We start from the raw sequence: 22857 nt of genomic DNA, 5'->3' as shown, positions 1-22857 counted from the left end.
ACACACACTCAGCATTCTGCCCTACAGCCTCCATACCCCCCAGCACTCTGCCATGACCCTTGAACCCCCCCACAGCTTTCTGCCCTGAACCCCCACCCCAACACACACCGGCCCTCTGCCCTGCATCCCCACAGCCCCATCCCTCTGCCCTGAATCCCCCCCACACACACACACACGGCCCTCTGCCCTGACCCTTGACCCTCCCACACACCCAGCCTTCTGCCCTACACCCCCTACACACCCCAGCCCTCTGCCCTGAACTGCCCCTACACCAGCCCTCTGCCTTGATCCCTGAACTCTCCCCCCCGCTGTCTGGGGTCCCGGCTGCAGGCCCTGCTCAGCCTGCTGCCAGCTTAGGTGAACAGAACCCCAGGCTGGCAGTGAGCTGAGCAGGCTGGCGGCGTAAGAGCTGCATTTTAATTTAATTTTAAATGACACTTTTTAAACATTTTGAAAACCTTGTTTACTTTACATACAATAGTTTAGTTATATACTATAGACTTATAGAAAGAGACCTTCCAAAAACATTTAAATGTATTACCAGCATGCGAAACCTTAAATTAGAGTGAATAAATGAAGATTCGGCACACCACTTCTGAAAGGTTGCCTACCCCTGGTGTAGACTGTGCTTGCCCTCAAGTACAGGGGAATCATTGCTCCGTCTGGCATGAACAATGCTGCCTCTGTTAAGTGTTGCATTTTGCCTTTACAGATGCAACCTTGAGATCTCAGCCATCCCTGTTATCACAGGCTGAAAGATTCCAAAGAATTAGGAAGAGGCCACGTAGAAGCAAAGATGACATGCTGCATGAAGTAATGGAGCAGTCCCTTAATGAGAATCTAGGAGTGGAGGGAGAGTGAAAGGAGGATCCGCCTGCAGAATGAGGAGCACCGGCACAAAAGCACAGAGCTCTGGCTGCAAGGCACGGATTGGCTGATAAGCATCATGGAGCACCAAGCAGACTCGATCCAGGTGCTCGTAGCCATGCAGGTGAAGCACTACCACGCCTGCCTCCCCCTGCAGCCCTTGTCCCAAAACTCTTTCCCTTGTGCCCCATGTCACCGCCACTTTCCCCAATATCTGAGTTCTTATCGCCACCAGCTGCCTCCAACACCTGTAGCTTCACCACTCAGCCCTGAAAACTATGACCCTTACCCACTGCACTCAACCCCCATCACCATGCAGTATAGCCGTCCTGAAGTGCAGCACTCATTGCACAGCACTCCAGACAGGAAGGCTGAGTATGATAATAGGACATATGCAAATCTGTGATTGTACCATTCCCCACCCCACCCCTTGCCCTTTCTGTTTGCCAAACAGTTGTTTCTTTTCAATAAATGGATATTTTGGCTTTGAAAACATTCTTTATTATTACATAAAATAGAAGATACCTTAACCCAGGAAAGCAACAGGCACTGCAAGTCAGCGTAGCAAACACAGATTCCTACTAACATTGGAACCACTGCACTTCACTCTCGTGCAGGGCACCAAACATTACTGGTGGCTTTCAGCCTCAAATTCCTCCCTCAAGGCATCACTAATCCTTGTAGCCCCGCTCTGGGTCCCTCTAATAGCCCTGCTCTCTGGCTGTTCAGATTTAGCCTCCAGGTGTTGAACCTCCGAGTTCCATGCCTGAGTGAATCTTTCACCCTTCCCTTCACAAATGTTATGGAGGGTTATCATAACCTTAGTCCCAGATTTGGACTTTAGCGTCCAAAATATGGGGGTTAGCATGAAAACCTCCAAGCTTAGTTACCAGCTTGGACCTGGTACCTGCTGCCACCACCCAAAAAATTAGAGTGTTTTGGGGCACTCTGGTCCCCCTGAAAAATCTTCCCTGGGGACCCCAAGACCCAAATCCCTTGAGTCTCACAACAAAGGGAAATAATCCTTTTTCCCTTCCCCCCTCCAGGTGCTCCTGGAGAGAGACACAGACACAAGCTCTGTGAAACTACACAGAGTGACTCCCCCTCTCTGTTCCCAGTCCTGGAAACAAAAAGTACTTTCCTCTTCACCCAGAGGGAATGCAAAATCAGGCTAGCAAATCCAACACACACAGATCTCCCCCCTGATTTCTTCCTCCCACCAATTCCCTGGTGAGTACAGACTCAATTTCCCTGAAATTTCCCAGTAAAGAAAACTTCAACAGGTCTTAAAAGAAAGCTTTATATAAAAAGAAAGAAAAATACATACAAATGGTCTCTCTGTATTAAGGTGACCAAATACAGGGTCAATTGCTTAAAAGAATATTGAATAAACAGCCTTATTCAAAAAGAATACAAATCAAAGCACTCCAGCACTTATATTCATGCAAATACCAAAGAAAAGAAACCATATAACTTACTATCTGATCTCTTTGTCCTTACACTTAGAAACAGAAGATTAGAAAGCAGAACTACTTCTCCAAAGCTCAGAGAAAGCAGGCAGACAGACAAAGACTCAGACACAAACTTCCCTCCACCCAGAGTTGAAAAAATCCGGTTTCCTGATTGGTCCTCTGGTCAGGGGCTTCAGGTGAAAGAGACATTAACCCTTAGCTATCTGTTTATGACAAGGGTACAGCACACGAAGATAACCGTGGGGATGCTGTCATCAGCCCAGTCCAGCTTCTCATACAGAAAGCGCTAGCGGCCCTTTAAACAGCCAAAAGTACACTCCACACTCATTCTGCACCAGCTTAGCCTGTTGTTGAACTGCTCCTTACTGCTGTCAAGGCTCTCTGTGTAGGGTTTCATGAGCCACAGCATTAAAGGGTAAGTGGAGTCTCCCAGGATCACAATGGGCATTTTGACTTCCCCTATGGTTATCTGGTTTGGGAAAAAAGTCCCAGCTTGCAGGTTCCTGAACAGGCCAGTGTTCCGAAAGATGCATGCATCTTTCACCTTTCTGGGCCAGCCTGCATTAATGTCAGTGAAATGACTACGGTGATCCACAAGTGCCTGGAGAACCATAGAGAAATACCCCTTCCGATTAATGTGCTCGGAAGCTAAGTGGGCTGGTGCCAGAATTGAAAAATGCATCCCATCTATCACCCCTCTGCAGTTAGGGAAACCCATTTGTGGAAAGCCAGCCACAATGTCATGCACGTTACCCAGAGTCACCGTTTTTCTGAGCAAGATGCGATTAATGGCCCTGCAAACTTGCATCAACACAATTGCAACAGTCAGCTTTCCCACTCCAAACTGGTTAGTGACCGATCTGTAGCTGTCTGCAGCTGCCAGCTTCCAGATTGCAATAGCTACCCGTTTTTCCACAGTTAGTGCAGCTCTCATTCTCGTGTCCTTGCACTGCAGAGTGTGGGTGAGCTCCTCATGCAGTCCCATGAAAGTGGCTTTTCTCATCTGAAAGTTCTGCAGCCACTGTTTGTCATCCCAGACTTGCAGGATGATGTGATCGCACTACTCAGTGCTTGTTTCCCAAGTCCAAAAGCGGCGTTCCACGGTCGTGAGCATGTCCATGAATGCCACAAGCAATCTCATGTCGTATGCGTTACACAGGTCGATATTGTTGGAGTCCTCACTGTCAGTTTGGATCTTGAGTAACTCGACTGCCAAATACGATGTGCTGGAGAGACTTGTCAGCATATTCCTCAGCAGTTCGGGCTCCATTCCTGCAAACCGAAAGGGAAAACAGTACAAAAAATGTTGAAGGATGGCACCAAATGTGGATGGAAGCACAGGGATTGCTGGAATGCAAACCGACGCATCACAGGGCTTTGGGACAGGACCCAGAATGCCCCACCCCTCTGCCTCCTTCCCACAATCCACAGCGCCAGAATGGGAAGAGGTGTTCTGTGGGATAGCTGCCCATAATACACTGCTCCCAATGCTACTGCAAGTGCTGCAAATGTGGCCATGCCAGTGCGCTTGCAGCTGTCAGTGAGGACAGACTGCAGCGCTTTCCCTACTGCGTGCTCCGAAAGCTGGTTTAACTCAAAGCACTCTACGTCTGCAAGTGTAGCCATGCCCTTAGTTTCTTCAGGATGTTTCTCATGCAAAGTATAATAGTCCTGTGTTTTTGCTGCTAGGCAGTCACCTGCATGACATTAAAATAGATGTGGCCCCATAAACCTTGATAAGTATTACTGCTTATAGGATCATGCACACCTGCTTTATGTGTAAGTTGGCATCAGTGACTGATATAGAAGTGCCACAACTCTTGTCCTAACACTTTAAACTAAATATTTTCAAAACAGGTAATCCTTCATGCCTATTATAATTCTTCCTCCTTCCATATTCCTGCTCTAGTTATTTTTGATCCTACTCCAGCTTCCTCGACTTCAATAAAATGTCATATACATTTCAGCTTCTCTCAGGAGGGCAGCAGTGGAATTGTGATTGGGTCAGTATATAGTGATAAGGCCAGGATTCTTTTCTGTATATACTGCGGGAGATTTTTTGTTTTTTAAGACTGTCTCCTTACCCCCACTTTCATCATCAAAGAAAGTTATCAAGGTTATGTTCACCTCCTAACATCTCTGTTTGTTTCATTGGATAGAGGAAATTAGATCCCCTTCAATCTCCAGAATCAGTAAGACAGCCCTTCACCAGTTTACATTTGGAAAGTTTTCTTAACAGCCATTAAGATGAGAAACTTTTTTCAAGTAAAACCTTAAATCAGTGGTTCTCAAAGCCCCCATTGCCCTGGAGCGGCGAACTGCAGCCAGTGGGAGCTGCGATCGGCTGAACCTGCAGACGCAGCAGATAAACAAACCAGCCTGGCCCGGCAGGGGCTTTCCTTGAAGAAGCAGCGGACCGGCCTTGAGAACCACTGCCTTAAATCACATTGAAACTAATGGAGCTATCAGATTAGTACTAGTACAGGATAATGCCATGTGCTGGTGCATTATTACCTCTACTTTGCACACATGCACATTCATGAGCAGTGGGTGAACTTCGGGGAGGGTAGCCCTTAGCATTGCCTGTCCTTTCTGCCTGAGGCCCCTCCTCTCCCGCTGAAGCCCAGAGGGGCCCCCAGCCCTGGACTTCCCGAGTGCCCGGCAGGCAGCATGTGACCCCCCTCCCCCCCCCCCGAGCACTGGGTAGGAAGCACGGCCCCCACCCTGCCCCAGAGGTCCAGGCAGCACCCTTTCTAACACTGGAGCGCAGGACAGCTTCCAGTGCCCCGGGGAGTCAGTGGCCCCAGGACAGCCCCCATTTACCCCTGGGCCTCGGCGACAGGGGAAGAGCCCTCTGCAGCACAGTGTCGGGAAGCAGGAGTGGGCCTGGAGGTAGAGCGTGGGCGGGGCCATGCAGGGCTGTTTGAGCTGGCCTTTAATACCCAGGGCCCATGTGCACATTTCTGCTAAAGTTCAGATTTAGTATAAGAAACTATTGTGCTGTAAAGTAAATGACTGTTGGATGGAATAACTAAATCCTTTCCAACACACCCCATAGTTTTCCATTATACACTAACAATTGGAATCTTGGTCTTGTTGATGCCCAAGCACTCTGTCAGCTCCAGTCAGGACAGTGGCTGCAATTTTTAAGTGAAACTTATGTTGCAAAGTGCTGGTCCATGAACGCATGAAATATGTTTTTGCTTATACCACCATTGGGTGCCAACATCCTTCTTAGAGGGCAACCCTGGCAGTCTTAGGCTGCCAAGAAAAAGTCTTACACAGACCTTGAAATTTTACGTGAATGAACCACTTGAAAGACAATGGGCCAAATATATTCCTGGTTGACTTCAGATTTACTAGGTATGAATTTGGCCTTTTATGTATGCGTGCATGCATGGATTATGTCAGTCAAATCTCTGTCCCCACCCTACATACCCATTCATCTGCAATTAAAAAACCTTACTATATTCAACTTTCACAGTGGTTTCCTTCAAGCTCCAGTTAAGTGTTATATGGGAATCTGTCAGTGACTCCCCTTTCATGTGCCTTTCAGTTGCTTCTTGCCTCACCATCTGTTTTCTCCTTTATCTCTTGTATGTCCCCAACTCTTGCCTTTTCCTTCTCTTTGACCTTTCTATTCATGCACTCCTTTCCCCACCCCATCATACAAGTTACGCGTCTCCTACACTCCATTTACTAATTTAATCCCTACCTGTCCCTGTTTTTGTCACTCCTCCATTCTCTCTCCTCTCTCTCTGCTCACTACCTGTATAAATGTAAGGTGTTTTTTTTATTACTAATAGTGTGGCTGGATTTTTGTAATGTTTGGATAACTTGGACTATCAATAGCATCTTCAGTTGTCTATATTAGTTTCAGAATTTAGGATGTTAAGTATGCAGGAAATGTGTCTTCTGTGTACAGTCTCATATAAGTTAGGTGCATTATGAGTTTCTACATCCTCTCCATCAGAAACCAGACATTGCTAGAGGCACAGTAGACCTTATCTGATCCAGTATGGCAATTATGATGTAAATATAGCTTTTTTTAAATTAATTGGCAGTGAGATTGTAACCATATCCATTAAATACTAAGACTGATTAAATATACACACTAATAACACAGAAGTGACTTTAGAAGTTCCAGTGCTCTCCAGTATTGAATTTTAAATGTTTAAATATTACTGATTTTCTGGTACAAATTCACTTCAGAGTTTGTCAGTGGAGTTCAACCCCTACTTCTCACACCGTTGTAATAAATCTGTGGACACCTAGGACACCATGGTCCCTTAGAACATTGGCAGCAAAGATAGAACTCTGATCTTCTTGCTCCAAAAGCACAGGCCCTACTGCATGAACTGGGAATGAATCTCCTTTTACTTTAGTGGTTTAGGGCGGGGGTGGACAAACTTTTTGGCCCAAGGGCCACATCTGGGTATGGAAATTGTATGGTGGGCCATGAATGCTCACAAAATTGGGAGTTGGGGTGCGGGAGGGGATGAGAGCTCCGGATGAGGGTGTGGGCTGTGGAGTGGGGACAGAAATGAGGAATTCAGGGTGTGGGAGGGGGCTCCAGGCTAGGGCAGCAGGGTGAGGGCTCTGACTGGGGGTCTGGGCTCTGGGGTGGGTCTGAGGATGAGGGGTTGGGCGTGCAGGAGGGTACTCTGGGTTGGGACCAAGGGGTTTGGAGACAGAAGCGGGATCAGAACTGGGGCAGGGGGTTGGAGCATGGGAGCGGATCAGTGGGGCAGGCTCCTGGCATCACTTACCTCAAGCAGCTCCCGGAAGCAGCAGCATGTCCCGCCTCCGACTCCTACACGGCAGCACAGCCAGGCGGCTCTGCACACTGCCCCATCCACAGGTGTCGCCCCTGCAGCTCCCATTGGCCATGGTTCCTGGCCAGTGGGAGCTGTAGTGGCAGTGCTTGGGGTGGGGCAGTGTGCGAAGCCTCATGGCTGCCCCTACATGTAGGGGCTGGAGCAACATGCTGTTGCTTCCGGGAGCTGTGCGGAGCCATGGCATGGAGTGGGATAAGCCCCTAACCCTGCTCCCTGGCGGGAGCTCAAGAGCCAGATTAAAATGTCTGAAGGGCTGGATGCGGCCCCCAGGCTGTAGTTTGCCCACACCTGGTTTAGGGACTATGAGACTGACAGTTGACAGCTTGGGGTCTGTCTAGCCAGTTCATTACAACTTAATCTGAATTAATGAAGATTATTAAGAACACAAAGGCAGTCTGTAGCTTTAAATACTGGAATATTATATCTAGCCTATCTATTGGTATGGAATGTGGGAGGGGTTTTATTTTATTTGAGCTGTCTTTCCCTTCCTTGGTGAATTTAAGTCACACTTCCACCTCTTGGTTATGTAACTAGTAGCAATGCTTCATATTCCTAGTTGTGCCCTTGGATAAGAACCTAGCCGTTAGTATTGATATTTTATCCTCACTATTAAAGTCCGAAGGCAAGAGAGCTTCCAGATCAGTCATTTCAAGCTGGACTTCAGTGTTATTCACTCTGCTACAGCAATTGATAATCATTGACCTTAGGATAGGCACATTTTTATTATTTTACAAATATAAATACTCTTGTCTCCTCATTTGTTTTGCTATCTTTCAGAGCCTTACACACAGTATTTTCTTTTAATAATTTGGTTTGTTGAAGCTCGATTCTTCCCAGAGCACTATCTATTAGATTAAACCCAGAGTTTGCCAACAATTCTTTTTAATTTAAAGAGCTTCTTTCTATTCATAGGAGTTTGGAACATTCCTGAATTTCATCCTGTTTAATAATAAAGTTCAGCTGAGTATATTATGCTGTAAGGAGCTTTCTATACAAAGCAGCTCAATTAGAGCACTATAACTGTGAATATGAATAAGTACTCCAGGTGGTGCTTTGATAAATGAACGGGGAATTATGGAAGATAAATGCTTACCTGGGGGAAGATTTTATTGTTATGGTTAATATATATGTGCACAAGAGAGATGCTCTTTTTTTGCATTATGCAAGTGACCACGATACTTGCAGTTTCCATTTAATAAGGTTACATATATGAGCTCGGTAGGCCATATTTTCTCACCATCTTTCCTTTTTTAATGTAGTCCATAGGGGAAACGCCAACAACCCCAAAGCATATAAAGGACAATAAAGAGAGCTTCTTCCCAGCAGCTCCAGCAACGCTGCCTCCTACACCAGCGAATCCAGACACTGTGACTTCTGAAAACCTACTAAAACTGAACGACCTTCATTCCAAACCCAAGCCAGCATCCTCTTCCTCCTCCTCTTCTTCCTCAGCATCTTCTTCAGTGCCTCCACCACAGACACCACACAAGGACATCGAGCTGCACCAATGCCAGAGTGCAGAGACTGCTCCCAGCATGTCTTATATTACGCATGGTAAGTCTGCGCCTAATAAAATGTCTTGACTGTCTCTAATTGACTTGCCCAAGGGAACACAGTAAGTCAGTGGCAGAATACTGCCACAAGTCACATTTTTTAATCACTAGACCATATGCAAAAGAACACAAGAGGCCATACAAACTTTGAAACTTGTCCCTGGTTCTGAAAGGGACATATACAGGGCCGCCAGGGTGGGCAAGTGGGGCAATTTGCCCCGGGCCCCACAGGGGCCCCGCAAGCCCTGGCCCCGCAACGGTCCAGGTCTTCGGTGGCATGTCAGCAGCAGGGGGCCCTTCAGTGCTGCCAAAGACGAAAGACTGAAGGGCCCCCCACTGCCGAAATGCCCTGCAAGCCCTGGCCCAGCGGCTGTCTGGGTCTTCAGCGGTGGGGGGCCCTTCAGTCGCTACAGGTCTTCGGCGACATTTCAGTAGTGGAGGGCCCTTCAGTGCTACCGAAGACGCGGAGCAATTGAAGGGCCCCTGCCACCGAAATACCACCAAAGACCCGGACCGCCGCCGGGTGAGTACAAGCACCACAGCTCCTCTGTTTTGCCCCAGGCCCCCTGAATCCTCTGGGTGGCCCTGGACATATATATTATTAGAACTGATCAAAGAGTTGTCCTCTGTATGTGTATGTAAAATATAAAAGTTCTATAGCTCATTGAAAAGGAGGGTTTCTAATTCTGCTGTGGTATAAAATAGGTATTTATTTTCTCAAGTGGTTGACTTAAAGAAATAGTGATGGTTTAAAATTGCTTAGAGGTTTGAAATGTTAGACATAATACCAGTGGAGATGGATTAGTTAGCAATGTGTATGTGAAGTAGTCAAAGGTGCATAATTAATATAACTTACTATATGTATATCACTGCCACGTGTTTGTGTGTATGTTTGTGTAGAAATGCAGAATGTAGTAAATCCCAAACTTCTACAGTACTAGTAACTTTTTTTGGGGTTAGCATCATCTTTATGCCACAGATTTCAGAGAGAAACTATTTTATAAGATATTTAGTCATCTGATATGCTATTGGTACTGTTTTGGTGTGTTTACATATATATATATTTTATATTTCTGCGCTAGAAAATGGAGGGTTGACTTAGTTACAATGAGCCATGGTAACTACAGAATGATAGTTGTGTGAGTCGGAATAAACAGTAGCTGAGAGGACTGGAATGATAGAATTACAATATTTGTAGCCCTAATGTAGTTTGATGAGCACAGGGTGCAGATAAGAAGGTCAAAGATGCAAAATACATACAGCTTAGAGTCCATGGCTGGCATGAGAACATGACTTACAAGGGACCATTTTATGTAGTTGGTCCTGGACAGGCAAGCAAGATGAGAGAATTGAATGAATCTTCTCACTCTTGCATTTTTGGCAACAGGCCAGCCACAGCTTGGTCAGTAGGCAAAGGGAGTGTGATAGGCTAACACCCTCAGCATTACTAACGTCCACAGAGGGTATGAAGCCCGAGCCCCACTCTGTACTGGCCAGTGGAGCCTAGTGGTGCTCATGTGTGGAAGCATAATGATGCACGCACTTAAAAGGTGACAGAATTCTTGCTGCAGTGTACGCTGTGGAGCCCCAGGAGGAATTCTGTCTGAATCAACCACAATTCTTCCTGTGGCTTCTGTTCACAGCCTAGCCTTCCTCCAGCTATACGGATTCCCCCAATGTGGGATTGTGCCTTAAGGGCACAATCTGGCCCTGAAGGTATGTGACTTTTATATGAAATACATACAATGCAACCTCAATTACCCAAAATTATCATCTGAAACAAGATCATGTCTTCAGTGTTTGTTAATTACATAAAATTTACACAGTTATCCAAAATTATTTAGTCCTCTCTTGCATTCAGATAATCCAAAATTGTAGTTTGTAGATGACTATTTCACAAATTAATATTTACAGTATGGGCACAATGGTCAAAAGTGCTTAAATCCCTTTTTCAGAAGTGACTTGGCCCCTGTCTGTATAAAGAAAATTATCAAACTATTTTCAGATAATATTAAAAGCCAGACACAAATCTACACAAGCCCAATATGTTTACTGTTAAGAATGAAACGTCATATATCCATCCAGGCACTGTAGAATGGAGTAAATCAGAGTAGTGTTAAGGTCGTTCCAGCGTATTGGAGGCTTACTCATTAACAGTCATCATCAATACTTCATGAGCTAGTCTCAAACTGGTTTATTTGAAAGAAATTTTGCTTTGTGACTGAGTATCTTTGTGTAGTTTATGCGCACACACCTACTGTACATGATTTTTTTCCTTATGTAATCAGCCTTGGCAGCTAAATGCACATAATCTTCTGAATACATCAGCAACAAAGAGAAAACCAGGGAGAAATCAATTTTCCCAACGAGTTAATCTCTCAGAGAGTACAGGATGAAATTGAAATTTAACATCCACCACTAATAGTCACATTATAATCACCTCCCCTTCCTTCTCCACAAATCCTGTGGTGAGAGGGAGAGAATGTTGCAGTCAGATTTATCCAGAAATGGAATTATATGGTAATATCGTGGGATATCTTTCCAGGCTTGTTCAACAGAGAATAATTCAGGTCCATCCCTGGAGGAGGGAAAAAAATGAAACCTCTGCCTTTTAAAGTTGTGCTCTCACTGAGCAGAGAGGTAGGAATGACAATACAGGTTAGAGCTCCCATGTGCCATTGCTTTACACGTAAAACTCATAAGCATTTCTGACATACTTTCCTCTGTCTAATTTTCCAGGCCATCCTGCAGTGGCTGGAACATTTATTTTAATCTTTTGACTCTCTAGGCCTTTCAGGGATTTGTGAGGCTTCTGATGGCTTCTTTCATGGTTTCTGTTCATCTTCCGGTGGTGGGAGAGGGGTGGGTTAGCTGCCAAAATTATTCCCTGAAGTCTCCTGTCTGAAGATCAAGAGGCTTTCTCTGTACAGCTCTCATTTCAGTGCTGAGTGCCTTTATCGTTTCCGGCTGTCTGGATCTCAGATCCACCTGACAGGTCGTTTCTCTAGCTGAGAGAGACACCAATTACTGCTCTGTCCTTTGCTTCTTTTTTCTTTCTACTCCTCCCCTAGCCACACCCCCACTTTTTAAACAATGATTGCTAAATTCATATGTTTTACCTTTTCTTTTTGCTCTTTTCTGTCATTATTTCTCCTTTTCTATGTAAAGTCTCTGCCTCATTTTTCAAGTAATCTTTTTATTTTTCACCCTTTTTCCTTCCTGCCTTTCCTTTTAATTGCCACTTTCATACCCCCACCATGTCCGTTTGTCCATCTTCAAGACTTCATAAAGGAATTACACAACAGTTTTCCAAGCAGTGTTGGTGTCCTGCCAGTCATTCCCCATGTAAACATTTTAATGAGATCTTGCAACTGATATACAGCAACCAGTACAGAAACTACAGCACAATGAAGTCCAATGACCAGGTGCTAATGACAGCATGGAAACTTCCTACATTTAGGTATAAATTCATATAGGGCTGCCAGCCTCCTTAGCTTGGCATAGAATTGACTCAGGGGAGAGCTGTAAAATAGGTCAAGTAGGATAAACGCTCTCCAGCTCTGTCACACAATTCCAATAGCTGTACTGTTCCATCGCTCTGAAAATCTTACTAGTATGGTTGTTTTTTCCCCAGATGGTCTCCCTTTTTTTTCCCATTTCTTAATACAGTGATGATTATTAAAAGGAAAACACTAACATGGGTCCAGGCAAGGAGATACAGGATAGCAAGAGAGGATTTCCACATCTGGATTTATTCAGAACTGAGGCTGACTCTGCTTGAAACCAGTATTGCGCTAGATCTGCATATAAAACGGAGGGAAGGGGAAATGGGGTCCTGTCCCTCTAACTGCTGAGATTTTTAAAGGGCATTAAAATATAAGGTTAAGATTTTAACTGGTGAAATTCTGCTGTTTTATTATGATTCTTTTGACATGCCTTCTGCCCTCCCTGTCTGTCCCCTTCTCCCCCCTCCCATCGCTACCCCTTCCCAGGAGCAGCAGCAGATCACTGACATTGTATTCTGGTCTCCATTCCTTCACAAAGGAATCACAGTGCAGTATATGGAGGAGAGCTGGGTCCCCCTGGTGAGACTAGAGCAGAATACACTGAGGATTTTAAGACTTAATTACCTGCCTTCAGGTTCCTTGTTTTTACTTCTAACTTAGCTACTGCCTGTTATGGTGATGGTACTCAGTGGTACAGATAATTATAACTTTTGACTTCCAAATACATGAAATTGTTTTAGTTTGCCATGATGCATTCTTCCTGGAACTTGTAAATGACCCTTTTACTCACATGCAAAACAGATTTTTATCAAATATTGAAGCTGTGACATAACCCTTCCAAAACTAGGAAGTTCAGAGTTAAGACAAATACTCCATCCTTAGTTCTTTCTATAATGTCTAAGTATTGCAACATACATACAGTGTAAATATCCTGCTTTGATCCCAGATATTTGTCCTGCTTGGACACAGTGGAACAAGTTAAGAATGTAGTGATCATTCTGAAAGTACCTAAGCTTTATAATCCTATCTGTTGAAATATAGTAAATGAGATGCAGTGATGGTTGAAGAAGGCTGCGTAGGGCCCAGGTGGTTGAGGGACAATATGATAATAGCTATAGAGAAGGAACTGGTACTAGATTTGATTCAGCATGAGAAATAATGGACAGTGTCATGGGGTCACCCGCCACAGTGGCACCACCTGCTGAGCATTTTGAGAATTAGCTCAGTCCCAGCAGGTGCATCCTTGGGTAGTGGTGGCTCTCCCATCCCTGCTTCTGTCTGCAAACCAGTTGCGACTCCTTTCTCTTGGCGTCTGCTTCATGGCACAGCCCTCCAGCTGTGTCACTATCCAGTTCCTCTCCACCACCACCCCCAACCCTTTCCAGGGGACTCCTCCAACATGACTCCAGCCACTCCTTGCAGCGGCTCAGCAGTGCACAGCTGGGCCGCTCCTTCAGCAGCTATTGGGGGAGGGGAGGATGTGCAGGCCTGCCCACTGCTCTGGACCCTGGGCCAGGGACCCTGCAAATGGAAGCTTCCTGCTGCCTCTTCCTTCCAGCACACTGTCTCTATTCCCTGAGCCACTTTGCTGTAGCCTCAGTTCCTTCTGCTCCCGCCTCTGGCTCCAGCTTCTTTTCCCTCTTCCTAGGGCTTTGAGCCTGTAAATCCTGGCAGCCCACCAAGAGCCCTCTGGGAAGCCAGTTTTCTCCCTGCAGCAGATTCTCTTGCGCTGGTCTGCAGCTTCCTTTTATATGGGCTGGCTGGGTCCTGATTAGCTGGTCCAGCCTCCACCCTAATTGGCTGTTTCCTCTTCCACCACACCTTTGGCTGGCTGCCTGCCGCTCAGCCTTGCTAGGCTGATTGTAGCCCTTGCAGAGCCAGTGCGGGGCGGGCACCCCATCAGAGGCAGGAATAGTGAGCTCAAGAGCAGAAGCTCAAAATAAAGGTGGTTATAATAACAATAATATGTGGAAATATACCTATCTCATAGAACTGGAAAGGACCCTGAAAGGTCATTGAGTCCAGCCCCCCCCCCAGCAGGACCAAGGACTGATTTTGCCCCAGATCCATAGGTGGCCCCCTCAAGGACTGAGCTCACAACTCTGGGTTTAGCAGACCAGTGCTCAAACCACAGAGCTATCCCTTCCCCCGTTGTAGGATGGGAAGTCTTTAACACATGTTAATACAGCATTTAATATGGCAGGGTGTGGAATTTTGCTTCCTCACTTCAGAGACCTATCAGGATCGTGCTAAGATGGTTTCACTTATATCTCTGAGACAATACCCAGAGAGTCACGATGGGTACTTGCTCTTCCATCGCCAGAGTTCTCAGAGGGATCCTACCTCCATTTCTGATATCTTTTTTTCAATACAAATCTATATAAAGCAGCGAAGAGAGATTGTGAAACAGCGTGGACTAAAATGCCAGATGTTTACGGAAGACACCCAGCTCTACATCGCCTTCACATCAGATACAAATAGCACAGTCTCCCAGCTGTCCTGAACTTGGTTGAGTTCAGCAATTGGATGCAGAGCAGCTGATGGAAGCTGAAGCCTGAAAGACTGAGGTGATACAAATGGAGTGGGGAAGTACTTCAGAGAACTCACAAACTCTCTTAACCTTATCTTCCATTGAGGGCATCTGCCTTCATATTAATACAATACATAGTGTAAGTGTCATCTTGATTCCTCACTCTTTTTGAATAGCTTCTGCCACCCAAAATCCCCTTTTTCCATCTGTGGCTGATTAGATGGGACTCCCTTCTGTTTTGTTTGGACTTAGCCACAGTGATCCACAGCAACTTCTGGGGGTTTGCTTATTATAATTTTCTGTACCTGGGGACAAAATGCCAAACTTTGTAAAAGCTACTTTTAGTTCAGAGCATAGCAGTGTATCTGCTCTCCAATGCAGAATGCCAAGATCACATGACCCCATTTCTCATTCTCTTCTCTGAATGCTGAATTAAATTCAAGGTTTCAGTTCTTGTCTTCAAAGCCATCTTTGGGACTGGACCGAGTTAACTTGGAGACTTCCTAACCCTGTGTGATCAATGATCTCCATTGACAGCTATGTTCCACTGGAAAATGGAACTGTCAGCCTAAGAATGGTACCTGGTTGCAGAGAAGATGGAGCTTTCTCGGTGATTGGCCCAAGAAACTGAAACTTGCTCCTGGAAGAGACCCAGTATGACCATGAATCCTTGTCTTCCTTCTGAGTGAAATGCAAAACCCAAGCCTTCCCACGGCATCACGTTTTTAAAAAATCATTTTTCTTGCATGCCTTCTGGTTTTTAGGAACGTTTTTTCCTTAATCTCTTTTTTTAAAATATGATGTTATTTTGGGTAAACTCTACCAAACAGATGGGTTTGGCATTTCATTCTGAAGCCGCCGAGATTCATGGTTAACAAGATCTCTTCTAGGAGTGAGTTTCAGCTTTGTAGGTAATCTCATTTTAAATCCTTCTATTTTTATAAGTCCTTGTGTCTTTTTCTTTGTTGTCTTGTCCCCCTCACTTCCATTTTCCATCTCTTCGTCCCTTATTTCCCTTTTTTCTCTTGACCCTTTCCAGTTTTTCATGAGCTTTCATCTCCATTTTTCGCAATGTGGTATCTGTTCGTTGTTGTATATTCCAAGGTGAGATTTTACAGTGGATGGATTTGCTAGTAGGAATAAACCAGGCAGCTTCTGAGCCAGTCACCAGTAGTCTGTGTTTACTCTTTCTAATCTCTTGCTGCAGCCACCTCCTAAGCTTGGCCTTGGTATACTCACTTCCCTTTGTCTCATCCATTAAGATCCATGCCTTTCATGCAGGTTTTTTTCTTCTCTTCACCACAGGTGCACTCTGATGATAACCTTGGTTTTGAATGTCAGTGGGGTTTTTCCTGTTTGTGAAGGATCTCTTAATTCCCTCTTGCTCACATTCAGACAGCACAAGCTGATCATTTGATTGGATATGTTCTCTCCCTTCTCCTCACGACATACCTATATGGATGGAGTACAGCAGGTTGAGTTAGTCAGCTAGCATGATACATTAATGCCAAAAACATTTCAGTTCATGTAGTGGCTTTACTGCCTTTCTTTTTCTGATGGCTACCATTTGAATTCCACTTGTATGATATATATTACAAACTCTGTGTCTCCAGAATCCCTTGATAGAATTAAACCTGTGTATGAGATCTGTTATGTATATGTATACATACAATTAAAGCAACAAAGATAGACCTACAATATACCAAATTGCGATAAAGATATTGAGATGTATCTTGCTGAGACAGGGTGACCTTCTAAGAGAAGTGGGTAGTGAGACATTGCATATGGACTTTTGACTGTATATACATTTCAGATTTATGCTATGGAATAGATTTTCAGTTGTTGGCCACCTCTTTTTTGTATGCAGAATTGCAAACATGCATGGACACTAATCTTTGCATGTACCCTTTACATGGTGTAACACCCTTGTAAATTGAAATGTTAGTAATTGCACCCAGAAAATCCATTAATGTCAATGGTGGTTTTGAGTGCAAATGCTAACTCTTACATGCATATTGCTGTTATACTATGCAAACAAAATAATAACTGTGCACATGCAAGTGATAGAAATTTTAGTAGGTGTGATCACCTGCACGTATGCCCATTAACCCAAGTGAAGGCTGAATAGAGGCCCAGATGAAAATCTACTCCACTGCTATTGCACAACTTATTTATGCAATGCTTTAAAAGTTTTTTTTTTTTTTAACCATTCACCAGTCTAATGGCAACTTTCGCTAACCTCTACTGTGTTTATTTGGCTCGGGGACAAGAAAGCAGGGCCGCCCAGTGGGGGGGGGCAAGAGGGGCAATTTGCCCCATGCCACGGGCTCCGCAGGGGCCCCCACGAGAGTTTTTCGGGGGCCCTGGAGCGGGGTCCTTCACTTGCTCCAGGGGGCCCTGAAAACTCTTGCGGGGCCGGGCCCCAGAGCTTCTTCCGCTCTCGGTCTTTGCCGGCGGGGGGGACCTTCAGCTCTGGGGGGAAGGACCCCCCGCCAGCGAATTACTGCCGAAGCGGGATCTGCCCCCGAAGTGCAACCCGGTCTTCGGCAGTAATTCAGCTGTGGGGGGCCCTTCCATTCCGGGACCCGCCGCCGAAGTGCCCCGAAGACCCGCAGCAGGGGTCCCCCGCCACCGAATTACCGCCAAACAGCGGGCTGCACTTCGGCGGCGGGTCCCGCTTCAGCAGTAATTTGCCGGCGGAGGGCCCCCACCACGGGTGTTCGGGGCACTTCGGCGGTGGGTCCCGGAACAGAAGGGCCCCCCGCCGCTGAACAGGGCTGGCTCTAGACATTTCACCGCGCGGGGGGCGCCTTGCCGCTTACCGGTCCTGCGGCTCCGGTGGACTTCCCGCAGGCATGCCTGCGGATGCTCCACCGGAGCCGCGGGACCAGTGGACCCTCCTCAGGCACGCCTGCGGGAGGTCCACCGGAGCCACCTGCCGCCGACGGCCCCAGGCCCCCGGAATCCTCTGGGCGGCCCTGCAAGAAAGGATTAAATATTGTCAGAGAAGGGAGAGACTTGCGGCTTTTTCCAGACAGCTGTTAAATTCAAACAACATAAGAACATAACGGCCATTCTGGGTCAGACCAAAGGTCCATCTAGCCCAGTATCCTGTCCTCCAACAGTGGCCAATGTTAGGTGCCCCAGAGGGAATGAACGGAACAGATAATCATCAAGTGATTCATCCCCTGTTGCTCAATCCCAGCTTCTGGCAAATAGAGGCTAGGGATACCATCCCTACCCATCCTGGCTAATAGCCATTAATGGACCTATCCATAACGTACGTAAAATTAACGTACATAAAATGTACATAAAATTAACCAGCAATGGACTACAAATGAAAAACTGCAGCTGTACTCTAGTAGTGCTGTGTACAGTGTTGTTCTCTCCAAGTTATTAACTACTGTTGAGTCAGATGTTAAGACACTAAAATCAGTTAGCTTACTGTTTTTTAAATGGCACTGTAAAGAAATCATGGAATTGGACACCAAACTTCAGTCTTCAACAAATATTTAGAAAGAGATTTAAAAGTTTAATAAAAGAAAAAGGATTTGGGGAACAAAACATTCTTTTTTTAGGGTTTCCCCTTCCCCTATGTGCATCTGGGGTTCCAAGTATTCATAGACCTAGATATAGATACTCTCACCTTTCCATTAGAGTGCAGTATTCTCTTCACTATGGTATCTGAGCATCTTTCATTTAATCATATCACAGAACTTTGTTCCAAAACTTTACCTTCTTCCAGGTTTTTCTGAAAGGATTATTTATCACTGTGGCTTTGTGCTTCATTGTTGTATCTAGTTTCTTGCATGTTGCACTTCCATTCAAATACTCATTACTTGTCATTCTTGTCTCAGTTTGTGCATTGATATCGGTCACAGTGTTTTTAAGCCTTCTTCCAACTTCCACGCTCTACCTTTTTTTCTTCTTCATCTGTTCAAATATAACTTTTTCCACTCTGTGTATTTAAGTGAGTATTCATGATGAAGACCTAGAATCCTAGAGATACAAAAGCCATATTAAGTCATCTAATCCATTTCCCTGCAGGTACAATATTGTTCCCTTTAGAGAAGCAGCATAGACTAAACTAAGCACAGTATTGTCAGCCAGAAATACCAAAATGCTAATCCTACTTCTGTGACTTATTTGCTGTCTGGTCTTGGACATGTTCCTTAACTCTGTGGAGCACTTAACTCTTCTCCCTTTTATAGGCATGGAGCTCTCCTCTCTTCAGGCTGAGGGTTGGGGGAGGGATAGCTCAGTGGTTTGAGCATTGGCCTGCTAAAACCGGGGTTGTGAGTTCAATCTTTGAGGGGGCCATTTAGGGAACTGGGGTAAAAATCTGTCTGGGGATTGGTCCTGCTTTGAGCAGGGGTTTGGACTAGATGACCTTCTGAGGTCCCTTCCAACCCTAATCTTCTATAATCTATAATCTAAAGGGTAGGCAGGATGCAGAAAGCTTTTCTATCGTGTGCACGGCCTTAAGCACTAGCACAGCACTTTGAAGGCTCACTAATAACTTCAAAAAAACGGGGGGAGGTGGAAATGGGGGTGTGGAGTTCAGAGCAGAGCATTTGTCCTCATGTCTATGCCCCATCTGAAAAACAGGGATAGCAATACTTACCTACCTTGCATGGTGAATTAAGGTTTGACCCGAGCTGAGAGTAGTACTTACGTGCAATTAAACCCACTGAGATCACTGAGACTAATCATGTGAGTACTATTCAGTACAAGTAAAGATTGCAGAATTGGGTCTTCACTGTGTCTAAAGTGTTTTTATGATGTAAAAGTACTATAGGACTGCTTAATAGTATTATGTTTCCCAGTGTTTCCTCTTATAATACAATACTTGTAGGGTTTTTCATATTGTCTACTTAAGCACTTGATACTTTTGGCCATGGTTTCCCCCAGTCAGACCTTTTGGAAACCCAGGTATGAATCTGTTAGGGAGTTTGAGTTCAGAGCTCAGCTCTTTCATCTTTCCTATGATGAGATGATATTTTGCTCTTTCTCTCCCTCTCTTTTAGTCCTTAATATGTCTGTGTGTGTGTAAGTATTAATAGTTTCCTCCTTAAACAGCTGGAAAGCATGTGCTTAAGATGTTAGTATCATTATCCAGTTTGTTTTGTCAGTTTTTGTCAGTAAATAAAGGTGGGTGTTTGATTTTGATTAAAACATTAACGTCATGTTGGTCTCTTGTAATACCTGACAGTACAAGGAAATCAAATGACACTGTACAGAGCACAAGGAGAGCAGAGCAGCAGTTTATCACTTACAGCCCCTCTGCTTGTAAACTTTCTGTTCATGTGTAAATTGCAGGGGAGAATATTTGCCATTTTTTTCATTGTATACATATTAGAGTAGCAAAATAATGTGTCGTATTTGTATATATGATGCTCACCGGAAGTGTATAATATATATATCTACAGTTGTGTATATATGTATATAATGTGTTCTCTGTATAAAGAGAGGCAGTGAAAGAGAATATTAACTATAATGAAGTCATGAACCCAGATGCCTGCTATAGGCATCTGCAAACACTGGTTTCCCTGGCAACAAGTGGAAAGAGGTTGGAGAGGAAAGCTGGAGTAGGTTGTTGCACTGAATTGTTTTCAGCTTGTTTCTTCCTCACTAAAGCAGGGAAATGTTGAAAGGTATGATGTGCCTCTTTCTATTGTGTATATTATATTATGTATAATAGAGAGCTGTTGGGAAGGGGTACACTAAAATGTTATCGTATTCAGCTTCATTTAGCTCAGACAGACATGAACTTTTCTATTTAAATATTAACATAAATTTTCTATGTTGCAGATCCGTATTTTCCCTTTGTGTTTACAGTTTGCAAGTTGCACTGTAGTGTTTGAGTGCCAAATAAATCTCTGAAGTACTATGTCTGTCCCATCTTCTGCCCAGGGACTGGTGGCTATTGCATCTTCTTAACGTCTTCAAAAACTGATTTTATTTTGAAGCTGGGTTTGTAGAACTAACGTCTGAAAATCTACCAGGCTTGTACCAGTACTGTGTGATATAGAAAGATCTAGTTGAACAGGACTAAAAATGAGCTTCTAAACACCTCTAGACTGTGCTGTATTGATTTCCTTGTGCTCTTGTGCTGATGCAGAATGTTGTAGCTCATGACTTAGTGGAGTCCTTGCCTCCCTGGGGAAAGTTTTTATAAGCAGAACTAGGACATTATGTTTGTCGGGGCTGTAACAGTGTCTTCCACAAAGGCAAGTATCAGGATATTTTCTTCAGAATCTATTTTAGATGGATAGAAGAAAATTGAATTGTGTGTGTCTTTTTTTGCTTAATCCTTCAGTCTCTCGCTTTTTCTGTCTGTTGAAGGAGAAGAAATGTAGTGAATAACTTCCCATTATATTGAAGTGTCATTGGTACAAATTATGACAGGGATATTTGTATGTGTGTGTGTACACATCTATGTGCAGTGAGACCACAGGTTAAGTGAAATTTTTTGGTATTTTGTTTGTAAATTCAGTTTTTAAACTTAGGAAAAAAAGATGTTGTTCTCAAGTAACCGTGGCACAAAACATCATAGTCACAATAGAATAAAGAGTCTCAGCCAATATAGGGGCATAATTCGGTCCCTGGGCATTTAACACCTCTGAGAGTAGAGTTATTGATTTGATTAACTTGACATTGGCTCCTCGTTCTGGTAGTCTGGAGAATTCATTAAAATATTACATTAACAATCACTGTTTCCGGAAAGATCTCAATACAAATTCTTATTTAGAGTTATCAGATTCATGTCCTTTCATTTGTATTCTCTTAAGAGTGAAAGGGAGCTGGCAAATTAAATCTAATTTTATTCAAGTGAAATCTAATCTTACTCTGTAAAACTACATATACAAGACAAATTCAAAAGAAATTAATAAAGTAAATTATTGAATATGGAACAAGTACATAGATAGACTATGTATATTTCAAGCTAGCACCGTTAGGCTAAAATTTGATTGCTCAGAAGACCCAATCAATCAGGTCACGTGACACAATCTAGGTAGAATCAAAATATAGCAAATCAATCCAAACAATGAAATACCTTATAATCAAATAAAGCAAATAATCAGCATTAAAGGATAAGTATTCAGTCATTAAGCAATAACAGAAATCACAGCTTTTAATGTGAATGAGTGGTAAACTTTAATTAGTTGCTGAATTATTAAGCCCCTGATATGGCTTAGCAGTCAGTGACGTGATTTCTTCTTAGGTTACAGGATTTACAGCATACTCATATTTAATATTTTATCTAATGAAAGTAACAGTAGATGGCAAACCTAGGTGAATAAAGACCACTTTATGCTTATCCCAAATTCTTAGAATCTGTCATCTGAGATGTTGCAGCCGCAAGGTGGAATTTGATAGCATGGCTGTTGTACAGGATAATCCCCCAAAATTGTCACTGTTCTCCTGCTCCTCTTTTGGGGAGGCTGTGATGTTCCTTCCTCTCTACGTCAGAGTCAGAAGAATTTTTCTGGAGTAATTTGAGTCCGGAAGTCTAGAGCGTCTAGCCCACAACATATTCTCAAAGGCCAGCAGCATATAGGGCATTCATCCTGTCTTTAGTCCACTTCAGGGCTGCTGTTCTTTTTGTACACAGCCTCTGGTACTCTTGCTTATTGTTAAACCACACTTACACCCGGTGTAAAGCGAATCCAAGGTAGCAGGCCTCAGTTTTGGTGACGTTTCGGTTTTTTTTTTTTAACCAATTAACACTTGCAAGTGCAATATTTTCACCACCACCTGGCTTGGTAAACTTATTCTCACAAACTGTGTTCAAGAAATTTAGGAAATGTAACTCATTAAATAATTCTACGTAGATAAGGAATCCCAGGTTAGCTAGGTTTTCCTTTTAATAGAGTTGGCAGGTTCTTCAACCATAAAACCTTCCTTTCAAATTCCTGCTGCAAAGGAACATAAGAACGGCCATACTGGGTCAGACCAAAGGTCCATCTAGTCCAGTATCCTGTCTACCGACAGTGGCCAATGCCAGGTGCCCCAGAGGGAGTGAACCTAACAGGTAATGATCAAGTGATCTCTCTCCTGCTGTCCATCTCCGCCCTTTGACAAACAGAG

At 44.2% G+C, this 22857-nt stretch overlaps 1 protein-coding gene across 4 annotated transcripts in view; it reads left to right on the top strand.

Moving 5' to 3' along the window:
* Positions 1-22857, top strand: part of CABIN1 (calcineurin binding protein 1) — a 244437-nt gene that overhangs the window by 175696 nt on the left and 45884 nt on the right. For all 4 annotated transcript variants that reach the window (XM_050924449.1, XM_050924450.1, XM_050924448.1 and 1 more), the window contains exon 34: positions 8437-8731. In XM_050924449.1, coding sequence (XP_050780406.1) covers positions 8437-8731 — 295 coding nt within the window. The remainder of the gene's footprint in view (positions 1-8436; positions 8732-22857) is intronic.

This window comes from Gopherus flavomarginatus, chromosome 15 (assembly GCF_025201925.1).
Source record: "Gopherus flavomarginatus isolate rGopFla2 chromosome 15, rGopFla2.mat.asm, whole genome shotgun sequence".
NCBI lineage: Eukaryota > Metazoa > Chordata > Testudines > Testudinidae > Gopherus > Gopherus flavomarginatus.
This window is presented reverse-complemented; position numbering and strand designations above follow the sequence as displayed.